Raw genomic sequence first — 27,052 nt, forward strand, 5'->3', positions numbered from 1 at the left:
TACCTCGTGTTTCCGCGGATCGCATCTCGGATCCCGCGTAGATCCTGGCCACGATCGCGGCCGCAACGCGCCCGAGAAAAAAAAAAGTAGATCGCTGAAAGTGAAAGCGAGGGGAGGAGAAGATTTTTGTTACGGTGCGTGTGCCCGTGCTCTTCCGCCGAGAATCTGTCCGCGCATCGTCAACCAGGAGAATGGATCGCCGAGACAGGTAAACTTTCGATCGTGACCGCCGCGCGGATGCGCGACGTCTGCCTCTTGCGTTTGACACCTCGACGCGGACGAAACATCGAAAGTAAATTACGGCGACACCGCGTTCGTTGATTATAAATAAGGCTGATTTTCGGAGCTGCTAAGTCCGATGATCCGATGCGAATCGACGTTCTCGGATTTTGTTTGCTTTGATCGTAGTTGCTTGTTTGCGGTCTTCTGGCCTCTGTAGCTGGAGAACAATTTCGACAATATTTTGGTTTGAGTAACGAACGCATCGGATTGAATAATAATGTGGTCGGCAGATGTTTGCCTTAGGGAAAGTAACTTTAGCAACTTGGTTCGAAGACTTGTAACTCGATGAGAAAATGCTGGCTGCGTTCACCAGCGCTACAGGTTCGATAACAATTTGGTAGGAAAATGTTCGCTTTTACGATGGTTACATTTGGAAGTTGATTTGAAGTCTTGTAATTCCGGAGAGAAAGAAAAAAAAGAGTAAAAGAGAGATGAATAATAATTTATGTAATACCTTTGTGATACACATAATACTTTGTCCAAAGTAACTAATATTATAAATTCATAGAAAAGAAGATAGAGACAAACTTCCACAAAAATATCTACACTAGCTAAATAGAAAAATAATCGAGATAATATTCTACAAGAAAGTTATTTTATTCATTTATCATAAAATTAATCTGGTCGCGTGCAAAATTCTTCTTGAGGTCCAGAGTCGCATAGGCGACTGAGTCATTAGGCACTTGATTATGTAAGGAATGTTTATATCTTGTTTATTAACTATTTTATTATTTTCATCTTAATGAAATTCTTAGAGTGCAATGATATGCAGATGATTTTAGTTATTTGTTTTATAATTATTGGAAATGTATGAACGTTTTCGTAAGACATATTTTCAATCAACTTCTTTATTTATATACATGTATATTGCAACAAAAATTGCACGAAATATACTTTGTCTCACGGCTGGAAGGACGACGATTGCATCTATTTTAACATCAGCAACGTCTTGCAACTTTCATGCATTAATTAATTAATTTGTGAGCCTCCTTACTATCAGTATATCGCAGCATAATATTCTATTGTTCTACCTCTTGTTTGAAGCTAATTTCGTAATTTTATGTATTGGATAATTCCAGCATTTTCCAAACAAAAATAGAGTGCAAAAGTCACCGTATAACATTTTATTTATCTACCTCTTGTTCTACCATTTTTGTTAAAAATATTTGGAATTTCATAAATTTATAAATCTTGTGTATTTGATAAAATCGACGGCATAAGACGGAAGAGAAAATGCGACGCTTATATTGCATATTACAGTATATTATATATTACAGTAAATTACATTACGTATTACGTTACATTATACTATATCTACATTAATTTATACTATATCTTATTTTAGATATCTACCCTTCACTCTCATTTTCGTTAAAAAATTTGGAACTTCTCAAATTTATAAAGTTCCCGTTTGATAAAACCGATGACATAAGAGACCAGAGAAAGAGCGACGTCGTGTCTTAGAATCGAGACAAGTTTGCGAAACGCGAACGCGTCGATAGAAACGTTTTTTCGAGCGAACGAATTATGCGACGTCCTTTTTTTTTCGAAACGGTAGAAGAGCCGAAGGTCCGCGGGCCTCGTTTTCGGTGAAAGCATGCTTTGCATACTCGGTTCCGAAGAAAGTAATTCGATGGGCGAAAGTGACGAGTGGCAAAACTCGTTCGTACGCGGACGAATTTTATCGGTTCGCGTGTAGATATCGACGAGACGCGTTACATCTCTTACGTCTTCGCCGTTCGGTGAACATCTTTCATGGGCACGTGGCACTCGCGATTCCCCCCGGTGTTTCCGTGCGAAACCGGGTCCACTCGCATACCGACGCGTTCGCGTAATTTGCATAATTTTCCTTCATAAAGATATTAGCCCGTCAGTGCCTGTCGTTTAACAGTCGGAGTTTTTTCTAATATTCAGACGTATGGTCGTTTAAACTTCTTGTCGCTTTCTGGATAATAACACCGATTCAATGCAATTTAATGGGGGCGAAATTAGTTGGAGAGGTAAGCTGAATTAACAAGTGTTACGAGATATTTGATTAATTATTTTCTAAAGATTTAGAAATAATAATCTAGCAGTTGCATGTTCTGTCTTAATAAATTACATTGGAAATAAGTGATATATTGATGTTTATTACAGAGACAATAGTTTGAACGAACTGAAATTGAATTTGAGTTATGTAATTGTTTAACGATTTTATTTGGTTAAAATTTATAACGTATTCAATATAGAAAAGTTTTTAAAAAAATCGAGAAGAAGGAAAGATAGTCATGAAATGGCAAGGTGAATTTTTATAGAATTTATAAAAATTGTTTATCAAATTCTTCGATTATTGCGACACGTGTTACATGTTTTAGGGAAATTTATTTAGGGAAATTCCGTTTCATTTGTCGAGAAAGCGTTCGCGTTGCATATGCACATATTTTCGGTTGACGATTGCATCAAGTGACGGAACGCTTTCTACGAACGAGTAAAAGAAAATGTCAGGAAAGTTTATTGCTTCATCGCGGAAAGATACGTTAGAACAGTTTATTGATCCCACTGTAATGTATATCTCGAGATAAAGGTTGGAATCCATGTCCAGAATCCTCATTTTATCTCGCAACCGTACCGAAAAACATTTCTCTCGGATCCGGACTGAGAAATAACCCCTTTGCGTCATTGAACAGAAACGATGCGGACGATTCACGGCGTAGACTTTGCTTGACATTCTACGGAAGTTCTATTTTCACTCGACTTTCACGAAATGGCCGAATCGTCAAATTTGGAATCGCGTGGAATTTCACTTTCTGCGTGGTGCGACGTGATTGTCGTGCGAACGGCGTACTGTTAGAGCGTAAAAGAATTCGTCTCCTCAATTTTACCAATCAATTATTGCATAATTCGTTTTAACTGAAAATTTTATCAAATTAAATAACATTACTTCATAAAAAATAATTTTACCAAATAGCGCAGGATTTTGACAATTTAAACTCCAGAAGACGTTTCTAAAAGTTGAAAGATAGCATAGGACACGAAATAAACACTGTTTTTTGGAATTATTATCTATGAAGTTTTCTTTTATCTAATTATTTAATTACCATAGCATAAACATTGCATTATTTTATGTTATAGATACTGTATTACGTTACGTTACATTATATTACATTATATTACATTAAAATACATTAGATTATATTACATTGCAATACATTATTCTATACATATTATATTATTTTATACTATACTTTACACATCAAGTTTTGTTACATTATACTACTAAAGCAATCGAAATTGTAAAAACGATCATGTATTACATAGTGTTCCGAAATCCGCGCACATTGTTACCACGAAACTGAACAAGTATTGATGAAAATACACTGAATAATTGAAAGCATCTCCAAGAAGAATTAACGAGCATGTCCCGAAGTATATGTCGTATCGGAATGAAAAAATTAGGAAAGGGAGCTTAAATGCCATGGTCTTGTTCGCGAAACGTAACTGCGTGCTACGTATTGCGTAAGAAACAGACATAGACGCTGAAATCCTCGAAGCATGTTCCAGTGAACATTTCATATGTATAATATAAATCATTGTATTAACGACACTGTTTGATAATAATTGAGTGATAAATATAGTGATAGTAATAATAATTGAGATATAATTGAGTGATAAAAATAATTGATAAAATAACCTTATCGTAATGTAATTGACTGACTCTTTAGTCAATTTTTATAATAAAAGTGTCTACAATGTGAACAATTAAAAATAAAAATATGTAGAAAGGATGAAAATGACAGACATGGTAAGATCAGTATTAAAACATGATCTCAACGTAAAAATAAATTCGTGTATACTTTTAATATAAATTTGTTTGAATAAAAACAGATTTTTATGTAAACTGTATTTTCAACAATTTCGTTTAATTATATCATAGAGCGAAAATAATGGACTAAAAAAACCGAAAAGTCCAATTTTGTCACTGTTTGTTACAGGCTGATTTTCTGATAGAATATTTGCAATGTATATTTTATTTACATGCACGATATGGGTAAAATAGTAGACAAGTTTCATCTGTCGATATTATTAATATTTTGCGGGGAATTTATTACCATTAAATTCATCCATTTTACGACCACGTGAAAGATATCCTGCGACTCGATGTCCTTGCTCTAATGCTATCGACAAGATATCTCGTTCATATTTTTGTTCTCGTTAGATTGCCAGTTATTCCATGATCGATCTGTGCGATAATCGGGTTCTAGTATCTATTTAATGAAAAAAATTCATTAGGCTATAGTATACATTTACAGGGAAGGGAAAAGCAGTCGGGTCAAGCACATTTATTTCTCAGTATTGTAAAGGACAGTGTGGAACCGGTTCCATTCTATTTCTGTTTTCGATAGAAAAAATACTCCGCGGAATAATTTTACATTGTGCATCAAGTTCTATTTGTTATCGAACAGCTCGCTGCTGTGCAGAAAGGTGTCGAAATAGTTACAATGAGCGTTACACTTTAATTTTCCAAATATTTCAACGAGGAATATTAATCTAAAAATTCTCATTTCTATAAAGTATATTTTTTTATACATTTTATAAATTATATTCTCGTGTATATAATACTAAAATACAATTACTAAAAACAAACTTTTATTGAGAGATATAATTAAAAAACGCTAAAGTTTTATTCAGAAATAAAATGGCATTAAAAGGTAGGTAAAATTGAAAATTGTGAAAGGGTTAAAAAAAAATTGAGAATATTGGTATACTAATTTCAACTGATTAAAATCATTACAGAAACAAATAACCACAAACAAAAATCTTCCGAATTAGATGGAAGTTATCGTGATCGAATAATAATCAGTGTCCTTCCACAAACATATTAATAAGTGAACAATAACCCTTTCACGAGATATTCCGTTCATCGCGTGATACGTTTTTGATCATTTCCTAGGGCAGCGTTTATAAAGCACCAAAAAAATGATTAATGTCCCCGTCAACGACGTATCCGCTACATATCGACTTTTCTTTATCGTTTCAGGCTGATCTCGCGCTAACAGCGGTGCCGCCGGTGAAGGAAAAAGGAAAGGAAGACGATATTAATCATGTCCAAGTAATCGCGGCTCCCGGTGCCAGGAAAATAAGAATAACTCGCGTTCCGGACAATCGGGGGATATTTCAAGCATCGATCATGTTTCCGTATTTCAGAAGACGCAAAAGAGTCTTGAGATTTTCATTGTAGTGCGCGTGAAAAAAAGACAGTTAAAACAAAGAGGAAGAAGAAGAAGAAGAACAAACAACGAGATTTGTCGCTCCGTGTATCACTGCCGTGTGTTCGTATTGAAAAACTGTTCGCGATATAGAATCGATATTTGGGGATCGCAACAGTCGTGGTTTCCGGAGCACGATGTCCATGGTCGTGAGCCGCCATTTTCAACGGGATCATCGTCGCATTGTGCACAGTTAAAGAACACGAAGCAGGATCTAAGTTCTCATCCAGGCGAGCCGACCTTCGTTTTATAGTAAGTATTACGCGAAGATGATTGCTAAAGCGCAAATGTTTAAAATGCAAAGTACATTACTTCGTAAAATGGCGCCCGTTAATCCAGATGCGGTGTCCTTCTGGAAAGCTATTCGAATTCCCCGGGGAATTATTTCGTAACCGGTGTAATGTAATGCAGTTTATTGCTGTTCATTTAAAATATGCCGCCGCGGCTTCCGAGAACCTGCTGTTTGGGATCCACCTATACCTTGGATCCTGAATATTTCCTGCAAAAGTCTACGGAAGACGGCTAAAAATAACTTTCGTAGTATGCAGATTGATTTAAAGTCTGTGTAATATTATAATGTATTATAATATGTGCTATGTTACATATAATATATACTATATTGTTACACTCTAAATCAATTTATTTACTATGATACTTTCCAAGGTACAAGGTTATAATTATCCAAAGTTATTAATGAAGATCAAAGGTAGTCGTGAATTCTAAACAAATAATATTATAATAATTATAACATATAATATAATTATCTATATGCAAAGTAAACACAAAGTCTAAAGTTAAAAGTAAAGGTATACTATACAATAATTAAGAATGGAAAATATAACAATGAGCAAGAAAAGATATACTTTACAAAAAGCACATAATTGTTAAATAATAATGTAAATCAGAATTTAATCATGTCTTCCCTTAAAATACATTTTATACTCATTTGAACCCTGATTACATTTACCAAACATTCACATATCATCAAAATCATCGTCATTTTCGATTGAACGATAGAACCTAGAAGAAAAAGGTAGTAAGGTCATAAATGAAATTCCTGAAAGTTACTCTGCTTTGTCAAGGACATCTTCGAGATCGGAATTTAAGCTTCGTAGATTCCTTTCTTTTTCACCCTCTGTTTCAGATCTTTCCTTATAGAAAAAAAAAGCTATAAACAAGAAGCAAAAATGTTGAAGCGAAACAAGCTAAACATCTTAATTATTAACGAAACACGCATGAAAAAGTGCACATTCTTCGAAAGACTAATGAGATTGGTCATCTAGTTGTTCGACATCTCCGAAGGTTCTCGCAATAACAGAGTCATTTAACCAGTCGGCCGTTTTCGACTAACTGTTCGATATACAAGGTGGTTCGAAAAAAAGCGTTCGATATTTATATGGTGCATAGAATACGCTGTACCGATGGAAAAAAGCTTTGAGCAAACATAGGTCGAAAGGTCGAACGTTCCTGAAATATAAACATTTCTGTTTACCGGCATCGTGATTGACGCACTTGCTTCTATCGAATGCGGTGTTTACCCTCGGTGTTTATAAATCGCGTTCGGAACGTCATCGTTCGATCGCATCGAAGATTTCATTGGGAATCAGCCGGCTGCGAATCGGCGATAGTGGATCTTATTAGTGGTACACAGTTCCGTCGATATCGCACGGTTACTATCAATCACGACGCTGGCAAACGAAATGTTTGCAGCTCGGGAACGGTTGACCTTTCGACCTATACTTACTAGGCTTTTTTACTCGGTACAGTGTGTGCTATACACCCCGCATACTATATATTGCATGCTTTTCTTTAGAATTTTCTTTAAGTCATATATGCTATTAAAGCGTTATCGCAAATACTAGTTCAACTCACCTATATCTTAAATATCCAAATAACATGCAGTTTCTTCCTTACAAATAAATTTCACACTTTGATAAATAAACCGCGGATTTATGGCAGAATAGTTATAATTTAATACAGTATATAGAAATACAATATATAGAAAATAGTATATAGCAATATATTATAAAGGAATTTTAAAATGACAATCTATTACTTCTAATCTATCAAAGTCATTCAAAACAGATTACACTTGCAATTTAGTCGCTGTTTCCCTAACAAAAACTATGATTTTATCAATTAAAAATTAATGTCACCGACGCGGCACTCGGCGCGTCAAATTACTATAGCTAGCACAAAGATCCAGGGTGCAACGAGGACTCGCTGTGAACAGCGATGTGAAATGATTGTCGAAAATCTGATCTGTCCGCAGAACCGTGAAAATGTCGCTGGTCAACTTTACCTTGCCGTATCAGCCGGCAACGCCCACGCCGTTCTTTTACGGTGGCCAAACCGGAGGGCATTCGTCAGTGAACAACCTTCGTTTGAATGCGGTGCTTCCGCCGGCACCGGCCCCAAACTTCAACGACCGCGAACCGTTCCAAAACGAGCCGTACATACCGCCCGCCGGTTATCAGCAGCAGAAACAGCATCAGTCGACCTTCAACAGGCAAACGAATTCGAACCCGTACGTCGAGCACTCGTCCTTCTCGTCGTCCCAGGACACCAGATACGACAATTACAATCAGGACTTCAGGAGGACCCAACCGAGACAGCAGCAGCAGCAACAGCAGCAACAACAGATGAGACCGCCACCATCGAGTACTCAGCAACAGCAACGGGCCCAGGTCGACAGGGACCAGAGCAACCAGAGGACGTCGAGGATGCCTGAGGAGGAGAGCTATCCTGAGAGGCCAAATGGGTAAATATCTTTTGAGATATTTAATATATTGTAATAATATGTTTATTTGATGCAATGTTATATAATATTTAGAAATAGGTTGCGAGAAACTAATGAGAAACTTCTGAATAAAGACGATATATTTATTTTATTGGAGTAAAAAGTCAAATTGTTTTTTGATTAATTATTAACGCTAGATCTACTGAGCATATTCTGTATATTGATATTACGGAAATTATAAACAAAAATGTATACTTTTTAATCAAAATAACAGGAGATTTAAGTAAATATAAATTCAAATATTTTATATAATAACAATAAAAGTATAATAGACAGAGTTTGATAACATCATATCAAAATCTGTCAAATTATATTTCCAAATCACAATTTACTAAATAATTTAATAAAAGAAATATAAGTTAGATAAAAAAGCCTTCCCGTTTTCAATCATCGCAATACATTAATAACAACATCATTAAATGCACGCAACGTCAACACAGTTTCGCATTTAATTTACTCATATTTGTTAAACATTCATAGTATCCGCGGTCCAATAATCACTGTCATAAAAGTCAGCAGTTAATTTCCAAACAATATAATTGCCGGCCCATAACAATTATCCGCCGTGTGACACCCGATAAACTGCATATCAATGTTTCCATCGCGCGGGAACAGTCATTGCTTAAGCAGCGAAAGTGGTTTACACAGTCACGTTAATTGTCCGTACAATTATTTATATAACGATCGGTTGAACGGTTTCTTCGCTGCATGCCGCGCATTCCTAATGACTATCTGACGAACATCTGACGTACTCGTTTATGGAGTCCCATTCCGACCGCCCGGCAATTATGTCATCGGTTTACAGGCGACTCCATTTCACGCGGACCATTTTTTTCGTTTAAACAATGATTTCATTCTGTTTTAGATCAGTGCTAAGTTCATTTTATATTTATTTTGTGATCACTGTGACTATTTAATAAATATATTACAGAGTACGATAAATCTATTTTTGCAAATGGTAAAAGGGACTGTATTATTGATTGTATATTTAAGTGCATTATTGACTGTATTATTAATTATATTGTTAACTGTATTGTTAACTATATTATAAGATATTGACAGGAAAACTTAACACTTATTTCGTCTCCGTTTCATACAAATTAAAAAGATTTCAGTTCGTACGAAAATCTGTTTATAATTATTGTTAGTAAAAGATCAAGTGAAAAAGTAAATTAATTAAAAAAAGACTACAATTTGAAAATTTATTTTGACAAGACATTCTCAAATAATTTTTGTATTGTTATCGAAGAGAAAGCAACGCAATAGGGTAAAGAACAAATTTAAAAAGTATAACCCTTTAATAACTTCTCTCTAAACTTTACGTCTTTTTTTCAGTTTAATCTTGAAAATCGAATCTCCAAAACAGTTTCACATATTGTGAAACAACCGGTATATGACGTCACGTCGTGTTGTCGCATACCTTATAGACACGAAGGTTGTTCAATGTTTATCGAGTAGTTTTTTTTTCTCAAAGATCGAGATAACGTATCCGCCGTGGATAATTGACGGCGGACGCCCTTATTCGATGTCCCTTTCTTTAAGACGCGGGCTCCCGCGCGCCCATTAACGACGCGTTACACCATGAAATTCCCCCATTGATTTTTTGGTAGAACTTTCTACTCGTCGCTACCGGGCTACACCGTGCGCTAATTGCTTTTCATTATTACGTAACGCGGGCGTTTTCGTTATCGCGTGTAGAGCGTCAAATTGCGAAAAATACTTTCGCGCGATCGAAACTTTTTTGCGAGGAATTCGCCGGAAACGTTTAAAGTATTCGAGACGATTATCGAGCTCGTTTTACCGCTCGCTGGATTATGAAGAGGCTGCGGGGCTGGCACAATCGTGGCGCGTATATACGGTCGTTGAATATTTAATAAACTGTAACGGGATTTTTATTAAATGGCCTCTCGAATTAGATAAAATTCCACTTCTCCCGTGAATAACTTCAATACTTATTATTAACTGTTATTTTAAGTACTTTTGTACAACTAATTTATTTGATCGAAAGCACAGATAAAATTCTATTGTTTCGTGACCGGTGTCAATGATCGATTGTTTCGCTAAAGTTTAACTTTCAACATTTTTCCGAGAACGCGATTGGAGGTACAGAGGAAATTTTAATTAAAAATTCTCTAGAATCTCGCCGAGTCTTTAGTATCGTTTAAATCTTTTCCCTCTAAATGTACGAAGCGCTATCGTCCAGCGATCGTTAATTATGGCGTGGAATTTCGATGACCGAAGGTACACGAGAGTTAGCGGTGAAGGCGGTCCAGGAACGAAAACCTCGGTCCACGCTGTCCTGGATTACGACGACGATTTCGATGACTACTACGACGACGACGAGCAAGACATTCCGAAAGACGCCCACGTCACGCCCATCCAAGGACCAATTTTTTTGAAAAATGGTTCAGTACCCGTGGTGCCGCTATACTCTTACCCGCAATTGAACAATGGCACCTTCGTCCAGATACCGGTGAGTACGCCTACCGCATTCACGCAATGACTAACACTCCTTCCCATTCGAGACGAAACATTCCGAAGTATTCGTCATTATTCGTCAATTACTTTTATAAATCAACTACTGAAAAAATTATATGATTTAAATACTGGACCGTGGATCTTTTTATTTTCAATTTCGTACGCCATTTTACAAAAATCAGCGCTTAAATGCGTCTCCTTCGTCACCTGAAAAATTAATAACTGTGTGGAATGAAAAGAGAAATGCTATTAATTCTGTTGCATTTTAAAAATCTACATTTGCCATAGGTGCATAAATATACATAATGTATTGAATATATATTTTATAAAAATTGAAGTGTTTCTTAAAGAAATGGTTTTCAAATTGTTCACCTTTTATACTCGTTTTTTCAAATTTGATTTCGATAGTCTTCGACTCTTTTCGATTTAATTAATATTGATATTTTAAGAGCGCATTTTTCTCGTTGAAAGAATTTCAAGAAGGAAAATGCCATAAGTGCATAAATATTCACAGTCTATTAAATACCTACTTTATAAAAATTGCAATGTTTCTTAAATAAATGGTTTTCAATTTGTTCACCTTTTATACTCGTTGCTTCAAATTCGATGGTCGTTGACTCTTAAATTTAATTTAATTAATATCGGTATTTTAAGAGCGCATTCTTCTTGTCGATGAAATTTTAAGAAGGAAAAATAGTTTCCGAGCGTTCTCTTGGAAAGGGAAGAAAGGGTTCGCTAGATTCTAGTCAATAGTTCCGCTGAAAGGCAGAACTTCTTAAGGTCGAACCCCTTGCAAAAATATTCAGCTCAGCTATACGGTATGCAATTTGCATATGCTCTCCGTATTTGGATGTTCCTCTCCTTTCTCCTTATCTATCGATGTAAAGACACTCGTTACCTCGTGTAAGAATGGCCGTATAGTACGAGTTTTACCTTGCGCCATCTGTACAGTACTTCGGTCCCGTACGTGGCGCCGTGGTTACGATCTCTTTACGTTGTAAAAAAAAGAATCATTTCCGATCAGACTATTGCTGAACGTATTCCGTCGAATTTAACACTTAATTATTACCTTGCTTGGTATTTCAAGCGACGAGTGCGTGTAAACACTGTGTCGTGTTAACGTAATTACATTATAATTGCAAATGCAATGCAATATTCATGTGCCGTTTGTTTAAGCAAATTCGAATAACGTAACTAATTGCAAGACCAATTACGTATTACATAAAACGTAAGAGCTTTAAGCTCGGTTGTTAACTTCGAACAACATTGTCGGTTTATATTGGGAGTGTTAGTTACTGAGCGACGATTGTTATATATTTTTTTATATATCACATATTTCTAATATACGATTTTGTAAAACTTTTTGTAAAACTACGGATTTCATTTTCGTAGCTTTATAATACGTATTTACAATCAATTCGAAGTTTCATAAATTTGCGAAATATTATAAATAATTTCGTCAAAAATTTTCATCAATTAATTTCAGTTCTAGACTATACTGCCAAGAGAAAATTAGTGATCCTTTATTTTACATATATTTTATATAAAATTTATATTATATATATAATTTATCTTATTTATATTTTATATTATTATATGAAATAATAATTGTTATACTATTATTGCATAGAGTATATTTTTTGATTTTTGTTAAATTTACTGACGATTCCGTCCAAATACTTTTAAAACAACTGTGCAGATTATAAATAATTACCAATAATATACGATTGCTATATTTGTACTATAGTAGAGAACAGATACCATTTTACAGACAACAAACGTATCTAAAAAATTTCTGCAGATCCGTGTAAACTCGTTTCGATTAACGCGCGGCTAACGCGAGATTAAACGCGCGCTCGTACGAAAGCCAATTGCGAGCGTTCACAGCCGTGACACTGTCGATTCGACAATGTTGTTTTGTTCATGGAATTCTTACAATTGCTGAGTAACAATGGCGTGACTCACAGCCGGCTAGAACGGAAGAATTGTGAGTAGAAAGTATTAGCGAGTCGCGAGCACACAAGCTACGATCGTAGAATAGATAAGCAGGTTTCGTCAAGCTTTAGTCCCCCCTGCATCGAGATCTGGTGTAGATCAGGCGAGTTCTAATAAATCTATTCCGACGATTATAATCTCGAAAAGCCTGCCATAACCTTCGCGGTGATCGTGAACCACTTTACGTTCTTCCCGAGAAAAATATCGGCAATTATATCAATGGAGAAATTGTTTTAAAAGAATTCGGCAAATATTTCAAGCTTTTAAAAGCTTCGAGAACATTTAGGTCAATTTTGCTAGCGGAGAAATTGTTTACAGCTTCCTGAAGCTTCGAGAACATTTAGGACAATCTTTTTACTGTGATAAAGTAATTATTTTTACAGGTTTAACTGCAGCAAATGCGAATTCAATTCTGACGAAGCATTGATAAATAAATTGCTCCTTGGTTAGGATTTTCATTTGCAAAGAGTATAAACATTTAGTAGAAATGATATTTTTCTTTGAACGTTTTTATAATTTATGATTTTGATTTTAAAAAATTAATTTTTTAAATTTATATCAAGGAAAAGTAGTGAATCGATTTTCTGTGTTTCTATATTACGTGTAGTGTTAAATTAATTTATATAAACTGCTACTTTATCACTTACCCTATCAATTATCAACAGATATAGGTAATAATTTCACCTATACCAGAACATAATATTGAATCGCATTTTTCAATAAAAATTTCATCAGTGAATTCTTCAGATTATACCGAATCAAAGAACTATAATCACACATCATAATTTAAGGGATCATTGCAAAGGGGAGGTTTCAATCTTCAAATCAATCTAATCATCGTTCACTGAAACGATTTTCTGTCTTATTATACAAAAGTAATACAAAGAGAATGCATCGAAAGTAAAAACCCAGGCTTTCAAATGCTATTTATTCCAAGAAACGATAACAGGTCAAATATCGAAGAATTCGTCGATGACTTTTTGGCGTCACTGTAGGTGCATAGCCTTCCGTCGGCGGTTCGTTCATGTTCCACGTAGAACACGGCAGCCAATGGACTCCCACTTGTGAGGTACGATGGCACACGATCGAGGATCGTTCGAAAGGTGATCGAACGCCTGGTCGTGGATACAGGAACACTCAAAGACTGTATCGCGGTGGCGTGACATTTCACCGCAGCACCCATGACCCCGGGTATCTTCCTTAGAATCTCGCAAACGTACGATCAGCTGGGTGCATGCACCTCGGTTACACTTGCTCAGGTGTTCCCCTCGTGTCCCCTTTTACCGCTGTTGCTGTTCATTTCTCCCGCTGCGGATGCATACGTTCCGGGAAGAATTCCCAGCACGACACTGCCATCGCGGTGAGGTCGATCGGTGTGCTGACATTGAGACCGTAACCCTATGACTGCATTGACCACCCCGATTTCCAGTCCCTAGTGGTCGCTCGTCGAAGACAAATCCGAAACCTCTGATCGACGAAACGTTTGCTATATTTAACCCTTCCAGTGACGAACAAAGACGCGTTGTTGCGGAATGTAATTGAGGAAAGTAGGGTCGCGTTGTTCGTTTAATAAATAAGGCTTTTGTTTCTTGGCGTGCACGACATTCTTAATTATTCTTAACTATTCCTAATTATTCCTAGTTATTCCGAATTATTACTAAGCATTCCTAATAATATTTTTGTAAAGTAAAAATCTAGTTTGATAAATTCTACTACAAAATGCCATCTAATAAATACAGTATAGCTTCTATTAAATAAAATGATTCAAAAGAATCGTATATACTATAATTCAGGAGGTTATTAAATAATGGAATTCACATTTTTATAGAAAATTGAGAGAGATTGAACTTGATTCAGTTGGTGATTATAACGCTTTCTAACCTCCAAACTTTTGTTCTATATGATCTGTAGCAATGCAATTTTATATCATATTCTCTTTAAATAGAGTAATTATTTTCAACGTTATATCACTTTATATTTTGTTTAACATATTTGACACTAATCTTTAACTGAGTTTAGAAATTTGTTCTTGTTCTAATATCTTGAATAACAAAGAAAATTGAACTGGTATTTCCTGAACTTCTTAGTTTCGGTTTTATTAATTAAATTACTGTAATATTGTGGGAACTTTTGGCATCGATATTCAGCGTTAATATAATAGATAATTAATAACATAATAAACGATAGTAATAATAAATATAGTCAATAATAATAGTATAATAAAGCGTTAGTTCGAAATATTGTCAGTTGATGCGATATAATTCTCCAAAGTTCAATGTTGCTCAATTTTTTCGTTTCGCAGTAATGTATGGTTATAGATTGTTAATCTATAAATGTTCGCAGATTAATGGTCGCGATTCGAAGTTCTGACAACACCGTGCGTCGGGAATAGTCCAATATGACAGTCCCGGCGTTCGGTACTGTAAGAAAATAACATGGACGTGTACCCCAGGGTTATACATACTACTTTATCAACGTGCGTGACCAGTCGTAATTACACGCAGCAGCATGCAAATCATAATAACGCGTATTAACATATTAAGGAGGTTCCAGCGTAGCGAATGCTTCACTCGGGGAAACTAGGTGAAAATCATAGTTATATTAACCCAGGTGATCAATGCAATCGTACGTCGCTAGGTTTTTATACTAATCTCTTTAATTTGTCAAATTACTTTTTGTAAATATAACACGCCAACAAATCGTACTGTTATACTTATATTGCACACAATTTACTTAATTCTTAACAAATATAATTAAGTAAATAAGTATCGCGAAAAAACTAGCAGATCCGTGATAAATATCTTTTAAAATATGTTCTGAAAAATTCATGAACGAAGCTGAGAATGCAGGTAAACATCGTCTAGTTGTTCGAAGGTTAAATATTTTTTCCTGTAAACAAATCACGGCTGAATTCGAAATGTTATAGTTGCTGTCACTAGTAAATACAATAGGTTACATTGACGCTATTTTAGCTGAAAAGGTTACGTCAAGGTGATTCAAAATATTAACTGAGTATAGTTGAAATCATTTATAATTTATTTATAATATTTTTTATAATACTCTTTCTAGACGCGTCAGCTTTACTTTAATTAATTAAAAAATAGTAAAAAAACTAAGGAAATGGTAAAAGAACGAAGAAAATAATAAAATAGTTAAGAAAATAATAAAACAGCTAAGAAAATAATAAAGAAGCTAAGGAAACTCGAGCACGGTTGCTCGAATATTAATCCTCGGAACTATTTTGTCCGCGCGTTGTAAATTAATCTCACGCATTGCTGATCCACGATCATCGACCACGAAGCGTAACATCGATCTTCAAGATCAGATCACCCGTTCGGAAGCAATTCGGCCGATGTCCTTGTCCAATCGTTGTCCACCGTTCCACGGGAGAAGAAAGTCAAGGAGAAACAGGCCTGACGTTTATGTAAAGTGGTATTGTTGCCAGTTATGCGAATTAAGATTCGGATATTTTCGGTTGGAACGGCGACTGACAAACGCCATGCGTTGAGCAACCGATTCGATCTTAAAGCTAGAATTTATCGCGATTTTACAATGATAGAAATTCCACGTTTCTTCTTGAAATTACAACGAGCAACGATATTAAATATTTATTAATATAACGATATTAAATATTCTGACACCTTTCAATATGCGATAATTGTTGTCAAATTAGGTCGAATTGTTTGAATTTTTCTCAAGACATTAGATTATCGTAATGTAGCAACTACATATAGTTTATAGTTATACAAATCGTTTAATTTATTAGACAATGAGTAAAATAAACGAAATAGAGAATTCTGATATTAAAATACCAGATAATTGAGCTTCTGTTCTATTTAGTTCTATTGGAGTGTTCTATTGAAATAATCGAGAAACGGCTCCAAACTTTAGACTCTGGTTACGTAAGCTTTTCGCATGCACGCGAATTACTTTCCTTTTTTTAATGAGCACCGAATGTGACAGGAGAAATTCTCAATTCGTTGATACATTTCACCGGTTGCGTCATGGAACGTAATTCCCGGACCTCGAGCCACTTTTGGTCATTCTATCCACAGAACCGAAAATAATCGCACGACTGTCCACTCCTATTAAACGTTGCAGATCATTAAATCGGTTCAATATCGGTCAAGCCGAGCTTAGAATCGATTCGGCGCGAATTATTGTTCCTTTCACTCGACGACGCCAGTTGTCTGCGACCGAGTGTCAGAGTTCTAGGACACGAATTATAGCACGCATGCTCCGGTAACAATAAAGAACGAGGATTTTACGAACTCTGAAAAAATTAATTTATCTTCGCTGAAAAAATTAACGAAACTTTGCTGAAAAAATTAATTAATCTTTGCTGAAAAAATCAACGAAACTTTGCTGAAGAAATTGATTATCCTTTGCTGAAAAAATTAATTAATTTCTTCTTGAAACGATAACCTTCTTTAAGTACACATATATTGTACAATTTACAAACAATTTGTTACTGCAAAATCATTTGTAGAATACGTGTAAACGTCAACAAATATTCTCGTGTTAATAATTTAGATTAAATTTCTTAGTTTTGTTGAGAAATTCTTGAAATTATTAAAGATGATGAACTGATGTCAAATTCTTTCAAAATCGTCATATTATGTTTCTTCAAAATGGTAGCAGACGTATAGGTTATGTCAAAGTCATGTATAAGGTCGGCTAAAAATTGGCTATGTATAATTTTAATTAACAGAGACAAGTATAATATACGTAACGTTTAACAAAATATATTTAGTGTCAATCGTTTTATCTTTCACGTGATGATATTTAAACGTTCTTTTTGCAATGTATCTGAAGGTGATTGAATTCACACCCGTTCAAAAATGAGCCCCAGACGCCCTAATACCACCGATAGTTTGATTCGAAAAATCATAAAAAAATCCTAGGCCGATTCACGGGAATGTAGCTTGTGGCATCGTAAAGTAGACACTTTCAGCTTGAATTTAAGCTACCTAAAGTTCAAATAGCTCCACGGGAAAGTGATTGAATCCTCGTCCAAATTTCAAGTTCGAAAATGAGCCCCAGACGCCCTAATACCACCGATAGTTTGATTCAAAAAATCATAAAAAAATCCCAGACCGTTTCACGGGAATGTAGCTTGTGGCATCGTAAAGTAGACACTTTCAGCTTGAATTTAAGCTACCTAAAGTTCAAATTGCTCCACGGGAAAGTGATTGAATCCTCGCTCAAAGTTCAAGTTCGAAAATGAGCCCCAGCCGGCGTAATACCACCGATAGTTTGATTCAAAAAATCATAAAAAAATCCCAGGCCGTTTCACGGGAATGTAGCTTATGGCATCGTAAAGTAGATACTTTCAGCTTGAATTTAAGCTACCTAAAGTTCAAATAGCTCCACGGGAAAGTGATTGAATCCTCGTCCAAAGTCCAAGTTCGAAAATGAGCCCCAGACGCCCTAATACCACCGATAGTTTGATTCGAAAAATCATAAAAAAATCCCAGGCCGTTTCACGGGAATGTAGCTTATGGCATCATAAAGTAGACACTTTCAGCTTGAATTTAAGCTACCTGAAGTTCAAATTGCGCCACGGGAAAGTGATTGAATCCTCGCTCAAAGTACAAGTTCGAAAATGAGCCCCAGCCGGCGTAATACCACCGATAGTTTGATTCAAAAAATCATAAAAAAATCCCAGACCGTTTCACGGGAATGTAGCTTGTGGCATCGTAAAGTAGACACTTTCAGCTTGAATTTAAGCTACCTAAAGTTCAAATTGCTCCACGGGAAAGTGATTGAATCCTCGCCCAAAGTTCAAGTTCGAAAATGAGCCCCAGCCGGCCGATAACAAAACGTTGAATTTAAAAAAAGATTAATAGATTTTGTTTTTCTCTCTTATAATCGCACATTATTTATTACTGTTGCATATTATTTATTATTGTTGCACATCACATTTTAGTGTATTACCACCTACGTATAAACTTAATACGATCGCAGAGGGTTAATCCTCGAATAGTTTCAGCAGCGATCCGTCGAATCGATTAAAACAATCGTCTAAGACGCCATTTTGTGTTCGATAAACGAACGAGTCCGGTGACTATAATCCCCGGAATGTCGCGATTAAGAAAAAGTTGCCGAAGAAGAGGACGTGCAGCGGCCTTTAATGTCTCTGTTGAACGATTTCCCGTGTTTCGCTTCGACGACTATCGCGCCATGGGAAAAATACGGGGTGTCGTTTAACGTCGGTGTCGCGCGAGGTAATTCCTTGACTTTTACAACGATTCTTACACCATCCGTTGATAATTCGAACGCTTTCATGAACAGGCGTTCGTCAATTACACGCGACTATAAAACCGATAAACGACGGTCCTATGACGTTGAAACGCGCATTAATTTTCTAACACGTCGTTCGTGGACTCGACGTGGGGCAAAATAATTTCACTGATTCTGAGTTGCCAAGCGATGACTTTTACGGCCCGTGAAACGCTGGATCGAACGTTTACCAGAAATTACTCGTTGTAAATTACAAACGCCGCGTACACGTCATTGCGTATTTACGAACGGAATATTTGTAATTAGGCAAAAAAGGATATTTCGCTGAAAACATGATATCTCAATTGATAAATGATATTTCACTTAAAAGATGATATCTCATTTAAACGATGATATTTCATTTAAAATTACTATTTCATGTAAAACTAATATTTCATTTAAAACTAATATTTCACTTATTCAGCCATAATTCGATGATTAAAGAATAGTGTACGAAGTGGCACGCGATTGTCCGAAGATCAGCTTTAAAAGAGAATAATGACACGCGACGCATTGTTATCGCGCTTTAATGGATTATAAATCAAAATACAAGACGTTCCTTTTATTTCATGGAAAATTTGATGGATTGCTATGCGACGTGGGCTCGTATCTCAATATTTTTCGGTAATAGACGCGGCGAGGTACGACGCTGCACGCCTCGATTCGTATGAAAAGTTGTAATTGACTTGCGTAGATACACAGCATGATTCATATCTGGCGGTAAATGCATCACGCCGTTCATACTTCTCTCGTGTACAACGATGGCTCGCGTCTGGAGTCAATGACGCCTACCGGCTGCTGAATGAAGACGCGAGTGTGGGACGATGATCGTCGCCGGAGCCGACTTCCGGTTATAGATCAGCAATTTCGCAATCGCTTGTGTCTGAGCAACGTTAACCGTGGACAATGCTCGCCGGTCTCGGCGGGAAAATCTTGGCGACAACTTGATAAACAATGTCATTCAATCAATAATTCCATCGTCGCTTCGAAAATGATTTATGATTGTCTAATGGATTGGGTTGTTGATAGAAGATAGAAAAAAGTATGGGATGTAATTAAGAAACACAGATTTTATAAAATATTAGCGAGTTGAGTTTTGAAAAATCGATAATAAAGTAAGCGTGAAAGCTCGCAGTTTAATATTACGAAAATTAGTATTTAAAAGGGATGCAAAGAAGAGCTTGATGAGATTGTTAAGAATTTTATTTATTTTTCTGGTCAAACGAGGCTAATATTTCGTGAATAATATGGTCCACTGTAACGGAACAAAGGATGAATTATTAACAAATACTAGATCACGAATCTATTGTTATCAATGGACTGTGAATGTTTATGCAAATTGTCATTTTAAAAAATTATAATTCAAAAAAGTTTCATTCTATAACTAAAAGATTATAAGCTGTTAGAAAAAGTTAAAAATATTATTGAACCATGTTAATTTATATATTATTGTTAAGAATTATAGATATGTTAAGAATTATTATATTATTGTTAAGAATAATTATATCATCATCCATCGGTTTTATATTTTATAGTTTATAATTATTGACATTGTTAAGGCTATGTCAATTTGAAATGGTACAATAAACTCTTTTTCGAAATATAAAATATCGATAAAACCGAAAAATGTTTCAACTGCTTCATAATTAACGCTTTTAGCCTCAGTGCTTTTTCTCGTCTGCGGCGATCTACCCTGTTCTGCAACATTGTGCAATATTGCGTCCTCGTGGTATAAAGTATGTTAGGTGGATTAGGAAGAAGTTCGGGTAAAAAGTGAAGAGGCATTATGCAGCTGCTGTAAATTCTCCCCAATTGTTCTTCACAGCTTGTAAACAAAAATGGACAATTAGGGATGAGAAGATACGATTATTCGAGTCTCGCAACTTGTTTTTGTAGTCGTCAGTTATCAAGAACTATAAAAACGAGCCACGATGGTCGAATAATCGTATCTGTTTTTCTTGAGTTGTCTGCTTTTTGTTTAAAAGCTGAAGAACAATTGGCTACAATTTATCGCGTATCTGTATGTGTAATTACGTTGAGAGTTGCTGCCCCGTGGTTATGACAACGATCGTGCTCAAAATCTGCTAAACTAACGAGTCCCGAGTTTCATGTGGCCAACACTAATTAGAGGACTTTCCGGTAAACTGCAAATAACCAAACGCAAATTTGTTTTGCGATCAATATTGTTAGACCCGGTGCCCTAAGCGCCGAATTTGCTTCATTGAAATTTCATATTTCTAACATAATTAAAATCCAATCTCATGAATAGTTCAGCCATAAGTTATTACGGAACTATCGGTGTACTTTAAATAAGTAATTATTAATTTTTATATTATTATATGACCACATTATTATATTATTACATTACTATACTGGACTATATAATTATTATATAATTATTATATAATTATTATACAGTTCTTAGACATCAAAACAAGAACATAAAATGATTAAAAACTATAAATTATTACGAAATTAAAATTACTACAAAATGTAAAATATGCATAAAAGACCATTATAGGTAATTGTATATAAAAGCAATGATACATATAACGTAACCATGATAACAGAATCAACTCTGTTTCTTTTCATGACGTAAAAATATTACACGGTTGTAAAAACACGTTCGCTGACATCAAACATACTTAAATTAATTAACTTCTCACACATTTTCTCATTGATTTCTCTCTACTACGACATTAGCCATCGAGGTTGGTCTTCCTACAACGCGATTGTTTCCTCATTCCAAACGTCCTTGCGACCAGTCGTGGGTGTCCAGCAAAACGTTACTGAAGCTCATTGTACATATGCGCGACGTTTCCCAGAAAGAAAAAGATACTTTATACCTACTTTGTGCTACGTATACGGTGACAGCTTCCATTTTGATTTAGTCATCCGCAGGAGAGAAACCAAAGGGCATAACCGATTAAGATGGTCAAAACTGCCCTTAGAGGTTTTTCAATGAGTCATACACCGTTCGATAGCTGACCAATAAAAACTCATCTGGGCAAAATTTTAACCCTGTAATTTGTCCGTGAGGGTAGTTACAGGGTAAATTAGATTTCGCGGTTTTCCGTCATTTCTCCACCTTTAGCGGCTTTCTAAAATTTTGAAAAAAATATGGCTCATTTTGGACATCAAGCCGGATGTTATAGAATTTTTTCAGATTTCTCAGTTGCAAGCTGTGATTATCAAAAATGAAAAACCCCAAAAAAATCGGAAAATTGAAGATTTCTCACTTTTATATTATATTCAAAACTTTTATATTAATTCCCTGATAAAGTACTATAACGGCTCGTGTACTCAATTTTTCTCAGATTTTTTGCTCGCCTGCAACATTGTCAAAAAAAAAAAATGAAAACCCAATGCGTCGATGTTTTAGTGACCATCTTAATCGGCTGTGCCCTTTTGTCTTCCACAAAATTGTCAGCAAATCGATGATGTTCTTTTAATTTTGCAGTAAATTAATTAGTTTGTTAAAATTTCCAGTATTTCAATTAGATTCTTTTAATTTTCAGTAAATTATTTATTTTGTTTAATTTTTCAGTATATCGATTATGTTCTTCGAATGTTTAGTGAATCAATTTTTCACTAAACAAAAATTTTAAACACAATTTTTCACTAAATTTCCAAATCTTCAATGAATCAATAATCGTCTTCAAACGCTCAGTGAATTAATTACGTTGTCAAAAGACGCGACTAAATTAAACAGATAAACGTAAAATCCGTATTTCCTGCTTCACGTCTGTCCACCCATTTCGCAGTCGCTCCGTAAAATCGACCCTCGAAAAACGACTGGAACGTCACGCGGGGAGTACACGTCTATTGTATCCTTATCGTAGTTTTTCATAGACAGCATCTAGAACGAGGACACGTGGGCCAAGTTTGCCTTTCGCGTTCGCCCGAGAGACACGTACGCTCGGAGCCGGTGTTATCGGTCGCACGTTGCGTAGGTGCGAACGTAACGCCGTCTCTCTCTCTCTCTCTCTCGCTCTCTCTCGCCGTTAAGTATCGAATCATCGATAGAGACCGTTGCGCATTCAGGTTGCACTTGTAGTTACACCGTCGCTCGTAGCCCGTTTGTTCGTCCGTCTCGCGTGTCCGATGCAAATATAATACACGAAACAGTCACGTAGACGTTGGCGCGAGGCGTGGTTGCCCGATATCGACCGTTCATCCACGCTCAGGATCGTTTTATCAAGGATCCCTTCCTGCCCGCCTCGTATTTCCACAGACTTGTAATTTCCCCGGTAAGATATCACGGCTCTGTTCCCGCTATATCTCTCAAGGATTTTTCTACCGCCCGATGCTCAATCTTATCTCCGTTTCTTATTTTGGTCTTATGGTAATTTCGTCGGTCCCGCGCGCGGTCTACATTCGAAATCTCCACCGTCGGCGAAAAATTTAATTACGGCGTGCGCTCGATCAAGCTCGTTCGATTGAACACTTTTTAAACGCACCGATCGATAGATTACAAAATTTAAATACCGAGGAATTGCCGTTGCTGCGATTACCTTAATTGGCGCAACGTAGCCGTGATTTGCAATTTTTTGATCATGGAAAAATGCGAGGACACTGTGCACTCGATTGCAACGTAGAATAGACATTATTTTGATTAATCGCTGCATTCATTTCGATTTTTACTAAATTGTCGGAATTTCCTTGTTTTTAACTATGAAATGCTACACTAGATTGCAATATGAAATCTGTTAGACGATCTTTTGTAATTAAATTAGATTTTGTTAGTGTACAAAATGTTTAAGTTAGAATATATAATTTGCATATTCAGTGTTGCTCTGTAGTATAATATAAATTTTAATATATAGATTTTAAATACAGAAACAACTCTTTTGTTACAGATCCTTTGGACTGCTCTTTCCGTTGCTTTAGGCGTCGAATTGAGAGGCGACCTGATACGCGGTGTGCCATGCATCAAAAAGTTTCACCAGCTGTTCTGCCCAACTGCCGGAAATGCATACCCGATGTAATTATTAAAATAAGTATCGCTGATATACAATTAGGTTCTCTGATCTGAGCTAATACTACTGTGCTCTCAAAGTAAGATTATCTTTGCTGTAGTATCATTATTATCATTATTATCATTAATAATGAAAAATATTATCAGTATTAACATTATTATTAATATCTTTATTTCAGCTTTGCAGTTATGCGCTTTGAACTCGTTTCACAATTCCCTTATAAAAATGCGTCCGACGTCACACATTCTTTTCTTCCATTCTCTCTTACTCACTCTTGTCACTTAAAACCTGAAATCTAGAATTTATTATATTATAATACATTACCTTCTATTACATTCGCATTAAATTATATCATCCTCTACGTTATACTGTAATATAATGAGCTACACTCCACTGCGTTATTTGAAAGCAAATTTTCTTCTTTTCTTAGCCTATTTAATTCATCGCGTACGTTTTCTAAATAATATATTCAAATTCCTGTTAAATGAACATCCAAGCACTCGCTGAGAAATATATCAAAGCAACAGAGAATATTATACAACATTGTCAACGAGTGCACATCCACTGGCAGTTAATTATAGTTCACGCGAAATATAATAAGAACGGCGAGGCAACGGGCAACGGCGGAGGACGGAATAAAAGCAATGCAATTAAATGTTCCCAGAGAGCGGATAGAGCGTTTTATTGATGAAAATAAGGCGTTAATGAGGAGAATGTACGGCGACTTCGAAATGAGCTCGGGATACGGGCCGCCGACGAGGGAGCCCGGCCATCGGACGCGCAGGCGACGAAAAAGCAGAGAAGCTAGGAAACACGACCACCCGGACGGCGGGCCCAGTCTTCGGGACACGTTGGATCCGGATGTCGAGACCGGTGCCGGCGACTCATTTTTCGCCCACATCAGAAACACCAGAAATCCGAGGCAATCCCCTGGAAAGAATCAAAACAACGAGAGCGGAAGGTGAGGAAACTGGAGGAGGAATTTCGGGCACCGTTGTCGAACGAATCCTAATCTTTTGAGAACGAATGCCGACGCAGCGGGAACATTATGTCTCCGTGTATCTTATTTCAGACACTGCGATTGTGTAATTTGATTGTGTACAGTCGCGCCGGAAAGTATGCTGACACCTCTTAAAACGCGATTACTTTTTTAAACATGGACCGAATGTCTCGAATTTTTTGTTAAAAGAATTATTTTAGTAGATGACGTCGTGATTACTTTTTTAAAATTTTGTTACTAATTTTATATTTACAGTTTTATAGTTGATCTATACGTTTTTCTCGTAAATGGATAATATTCTAATTGCAATGAATTTTATAAATGTAATATCCATACTAGGTGGAATATTATCAATTCAGAAATAGATTGTTATAATAGACAGCTGGTGCAGTGGATGGAAAAACAGATTGAATGAAAATTGTCTGTTATTAGTACTTTAAAAGGGTTGATGGCATTTTTATCGATTCTAACATAAACAAACTGCGTTCCGCGGTGCAGTTTGCAAGTAAACAGGATGTACGAGAGATCGATTTCCGACTTTTTCAGAGTTGATGCATGCGAATCTAAAGTCGAAATCGTGACGCCGTATTGGGCGAGCAACAGCGCTGGAAAAATTCGCGCGATCGTAAACACACAGCACTTCGAGCAGGCCATTCACCAAGAAGTTTGCTCGTAAGTACACGTCCGAATTCGTTTCCGTGCGCTGGGAAAACTTCGTCACCGTATTTTTATTTACTATTTACTATTTGCTATTTGCTATTTGCTTTTTGCTTTTTGCTATTTAATAATTGATATTTGCTATTTGCTTTTTGCTATTTAGTATTTGCTATTTGCTATTTGCTATTTAATAATTGTTATTTGCTATTTGCTTTTTGCTATTTAGTATTTGCTTTTTGCTATTTAGTATTTGCTATTTACTATTTAGTATTTGCTATGTGCTATTTCCTATTTGCTATTTCCTATTTGCTATTTGCTATTTGCTATTTGCTATTTACTATTTACTATTTACTATTTACTATCTACTATTTACTATTTACTATCTACTATCTACTATCTACTATCTACTCAACCCATTCGCTACCACAGAACAATCATTAACCTATCGAATTCCCTTCTCTCCCTAAACAACCGATTTTAGTCAACCGTTCCGTCATACATTTTGTCAAATATTAAAAATCCAGACATCCATAACCCTCGTCAGTATCGCTCCGCGACGTAAAACAATTATCCTCGTGGTAACGCCGGCCGCCTTTCTTCGGACGCGAATGTCCCGCCACGGTCTGACCTTTCCGTATCCACGGCTAAAGAGAAGAAAAGCATAAATAATGGAGTGCTCAAGAGAGAAACGTTTCTGTTACAGAAAAACGCAAACGAACCGTTGCACCGGCGATTGCGGCTGCGAGCAGAAGTACAAATGGCACCGATTACTCGCGTACGATCCTGATAACGACTGCAAAGGAATCTTCATGGACTGGTTCCTGTTCCCGTCTTGCTGCGTCTGCAGATGCGACCCGGTCGCCAACAAATTTTCCACCTCGAATGCTCGCAATTGAAATGATTCCTCAGGAGCGAGCGTATCCGCGTGGGTCGCCATGGTTGTATTTGAAATTCAGTCGCAGTCACGACAGGAACTGCAGTGCCACACACGAATTGCTACTTCCGTTGAGTCGTCGTGCTGTTTTGTATTTCCGCTCATACGGTGTGTATATGTGTGTATGTGTGTTCTTGCAGGAACCGGCTGAATTTATTCGAGATTCGGTCGCGCTGTCCCTATCCCAGCGACACGTTATTCCGACGCTAGTGCACACGCGCACGCGCACACAACGCGTCGTCCTTCTTCTCAATTAAAATCATTCGTTCTACGCTTAAGCTGATAAGTCCATGACTTTATGTCTACAACCTTTAGCTATTTGTAGGATCTACTACTGCTTCGTGTTGCCGGGGAACGCGATCGCCGCCTCCGCGTCCAATTGGTCGCGTTCCTCTGCTC

General features: G+C 36.4%; 1 protein-coding gene across 2 annotated transcripts; it reads left to right on the top strand.

The window, feature by feature from the left end:
- Spz3 (Spaetzle domain-containing protein 3) lies at positions 1-26,648 on the top strand. Of its 2 annotated transcripts, none has more exons than XM_078183761.1 (8): positions 1-208; positions 5,300-5,780; positions 7,801-8,289; positions 10,570-10,801; positions 23,943-24,067; positions 24,727-25,023; positions 25,609-25,734; positions 26,423-26,648. In XM_078183761.1, exons 3-8 carry the CDS (start codon positions 7,811-7,813, stop codon positions 26,613-26,615), a joined length of 1,452 nt encoding a protein of 483 aa, XP_078039887.1. In that variant the 5' UTR covers positions 1-208; positions 5,300-5,780; positions 7,801-7,810; the 3' UTR covers positions 26,616-26,648. The 2 variants fall into 2 exon arrangements, with proteins under 2 accessions (XP_078039887.1, XP_078039889.1); XM_078183763.1 differs by lacking the exon at positions 1-208 and adding an exon at positions 2,239-2,282.
- The last annotated feature ends 404 nt before the right edge of the window (positions 26,649-27,052 follow it).

This window comes from Augochlora pura, chromosome 6 (genome assembly GCF_028453695.1).
Source record: "Augochlora pura isolate Apur16 chromosome 6, APUR_v2.2.1, whole genome shotgun sequence".
Classification (NCBI taxonomy): Eukaryota; Metazoa; Arthropoda; class Insecta; order Hymenoptera; family Halictidae; genus Augochlora; species Augochlora pura.

What these genes read in the sequence shown, in the direction of transcription:
- Spz3 (XM_078183761.1), top strand. Translation starts at nt 7,811, where the DNA reads ATGTCGCTGGTCAACTTTACCTTGCCGTATCAGCCGGCAACGCCCACG. An exon ending in TATCCTGAGAGGCCAAATGG is followed by an intron (nt 8,290 to 10,569) that starts GTAAATATCTTT and finishes CGATGACCGAAG; the next exon opens with GTACACGAGAGTTAGCGGTG. An exon ending in GCACCTTCGTCCAGATACCG is followed by an intron (nt 10,802 to 23,942) that starts GTGAGTACGCCT and finishes CTTTTGTTACAG; the next exon opens with ATCCTTTGGACTGCTCTTTC.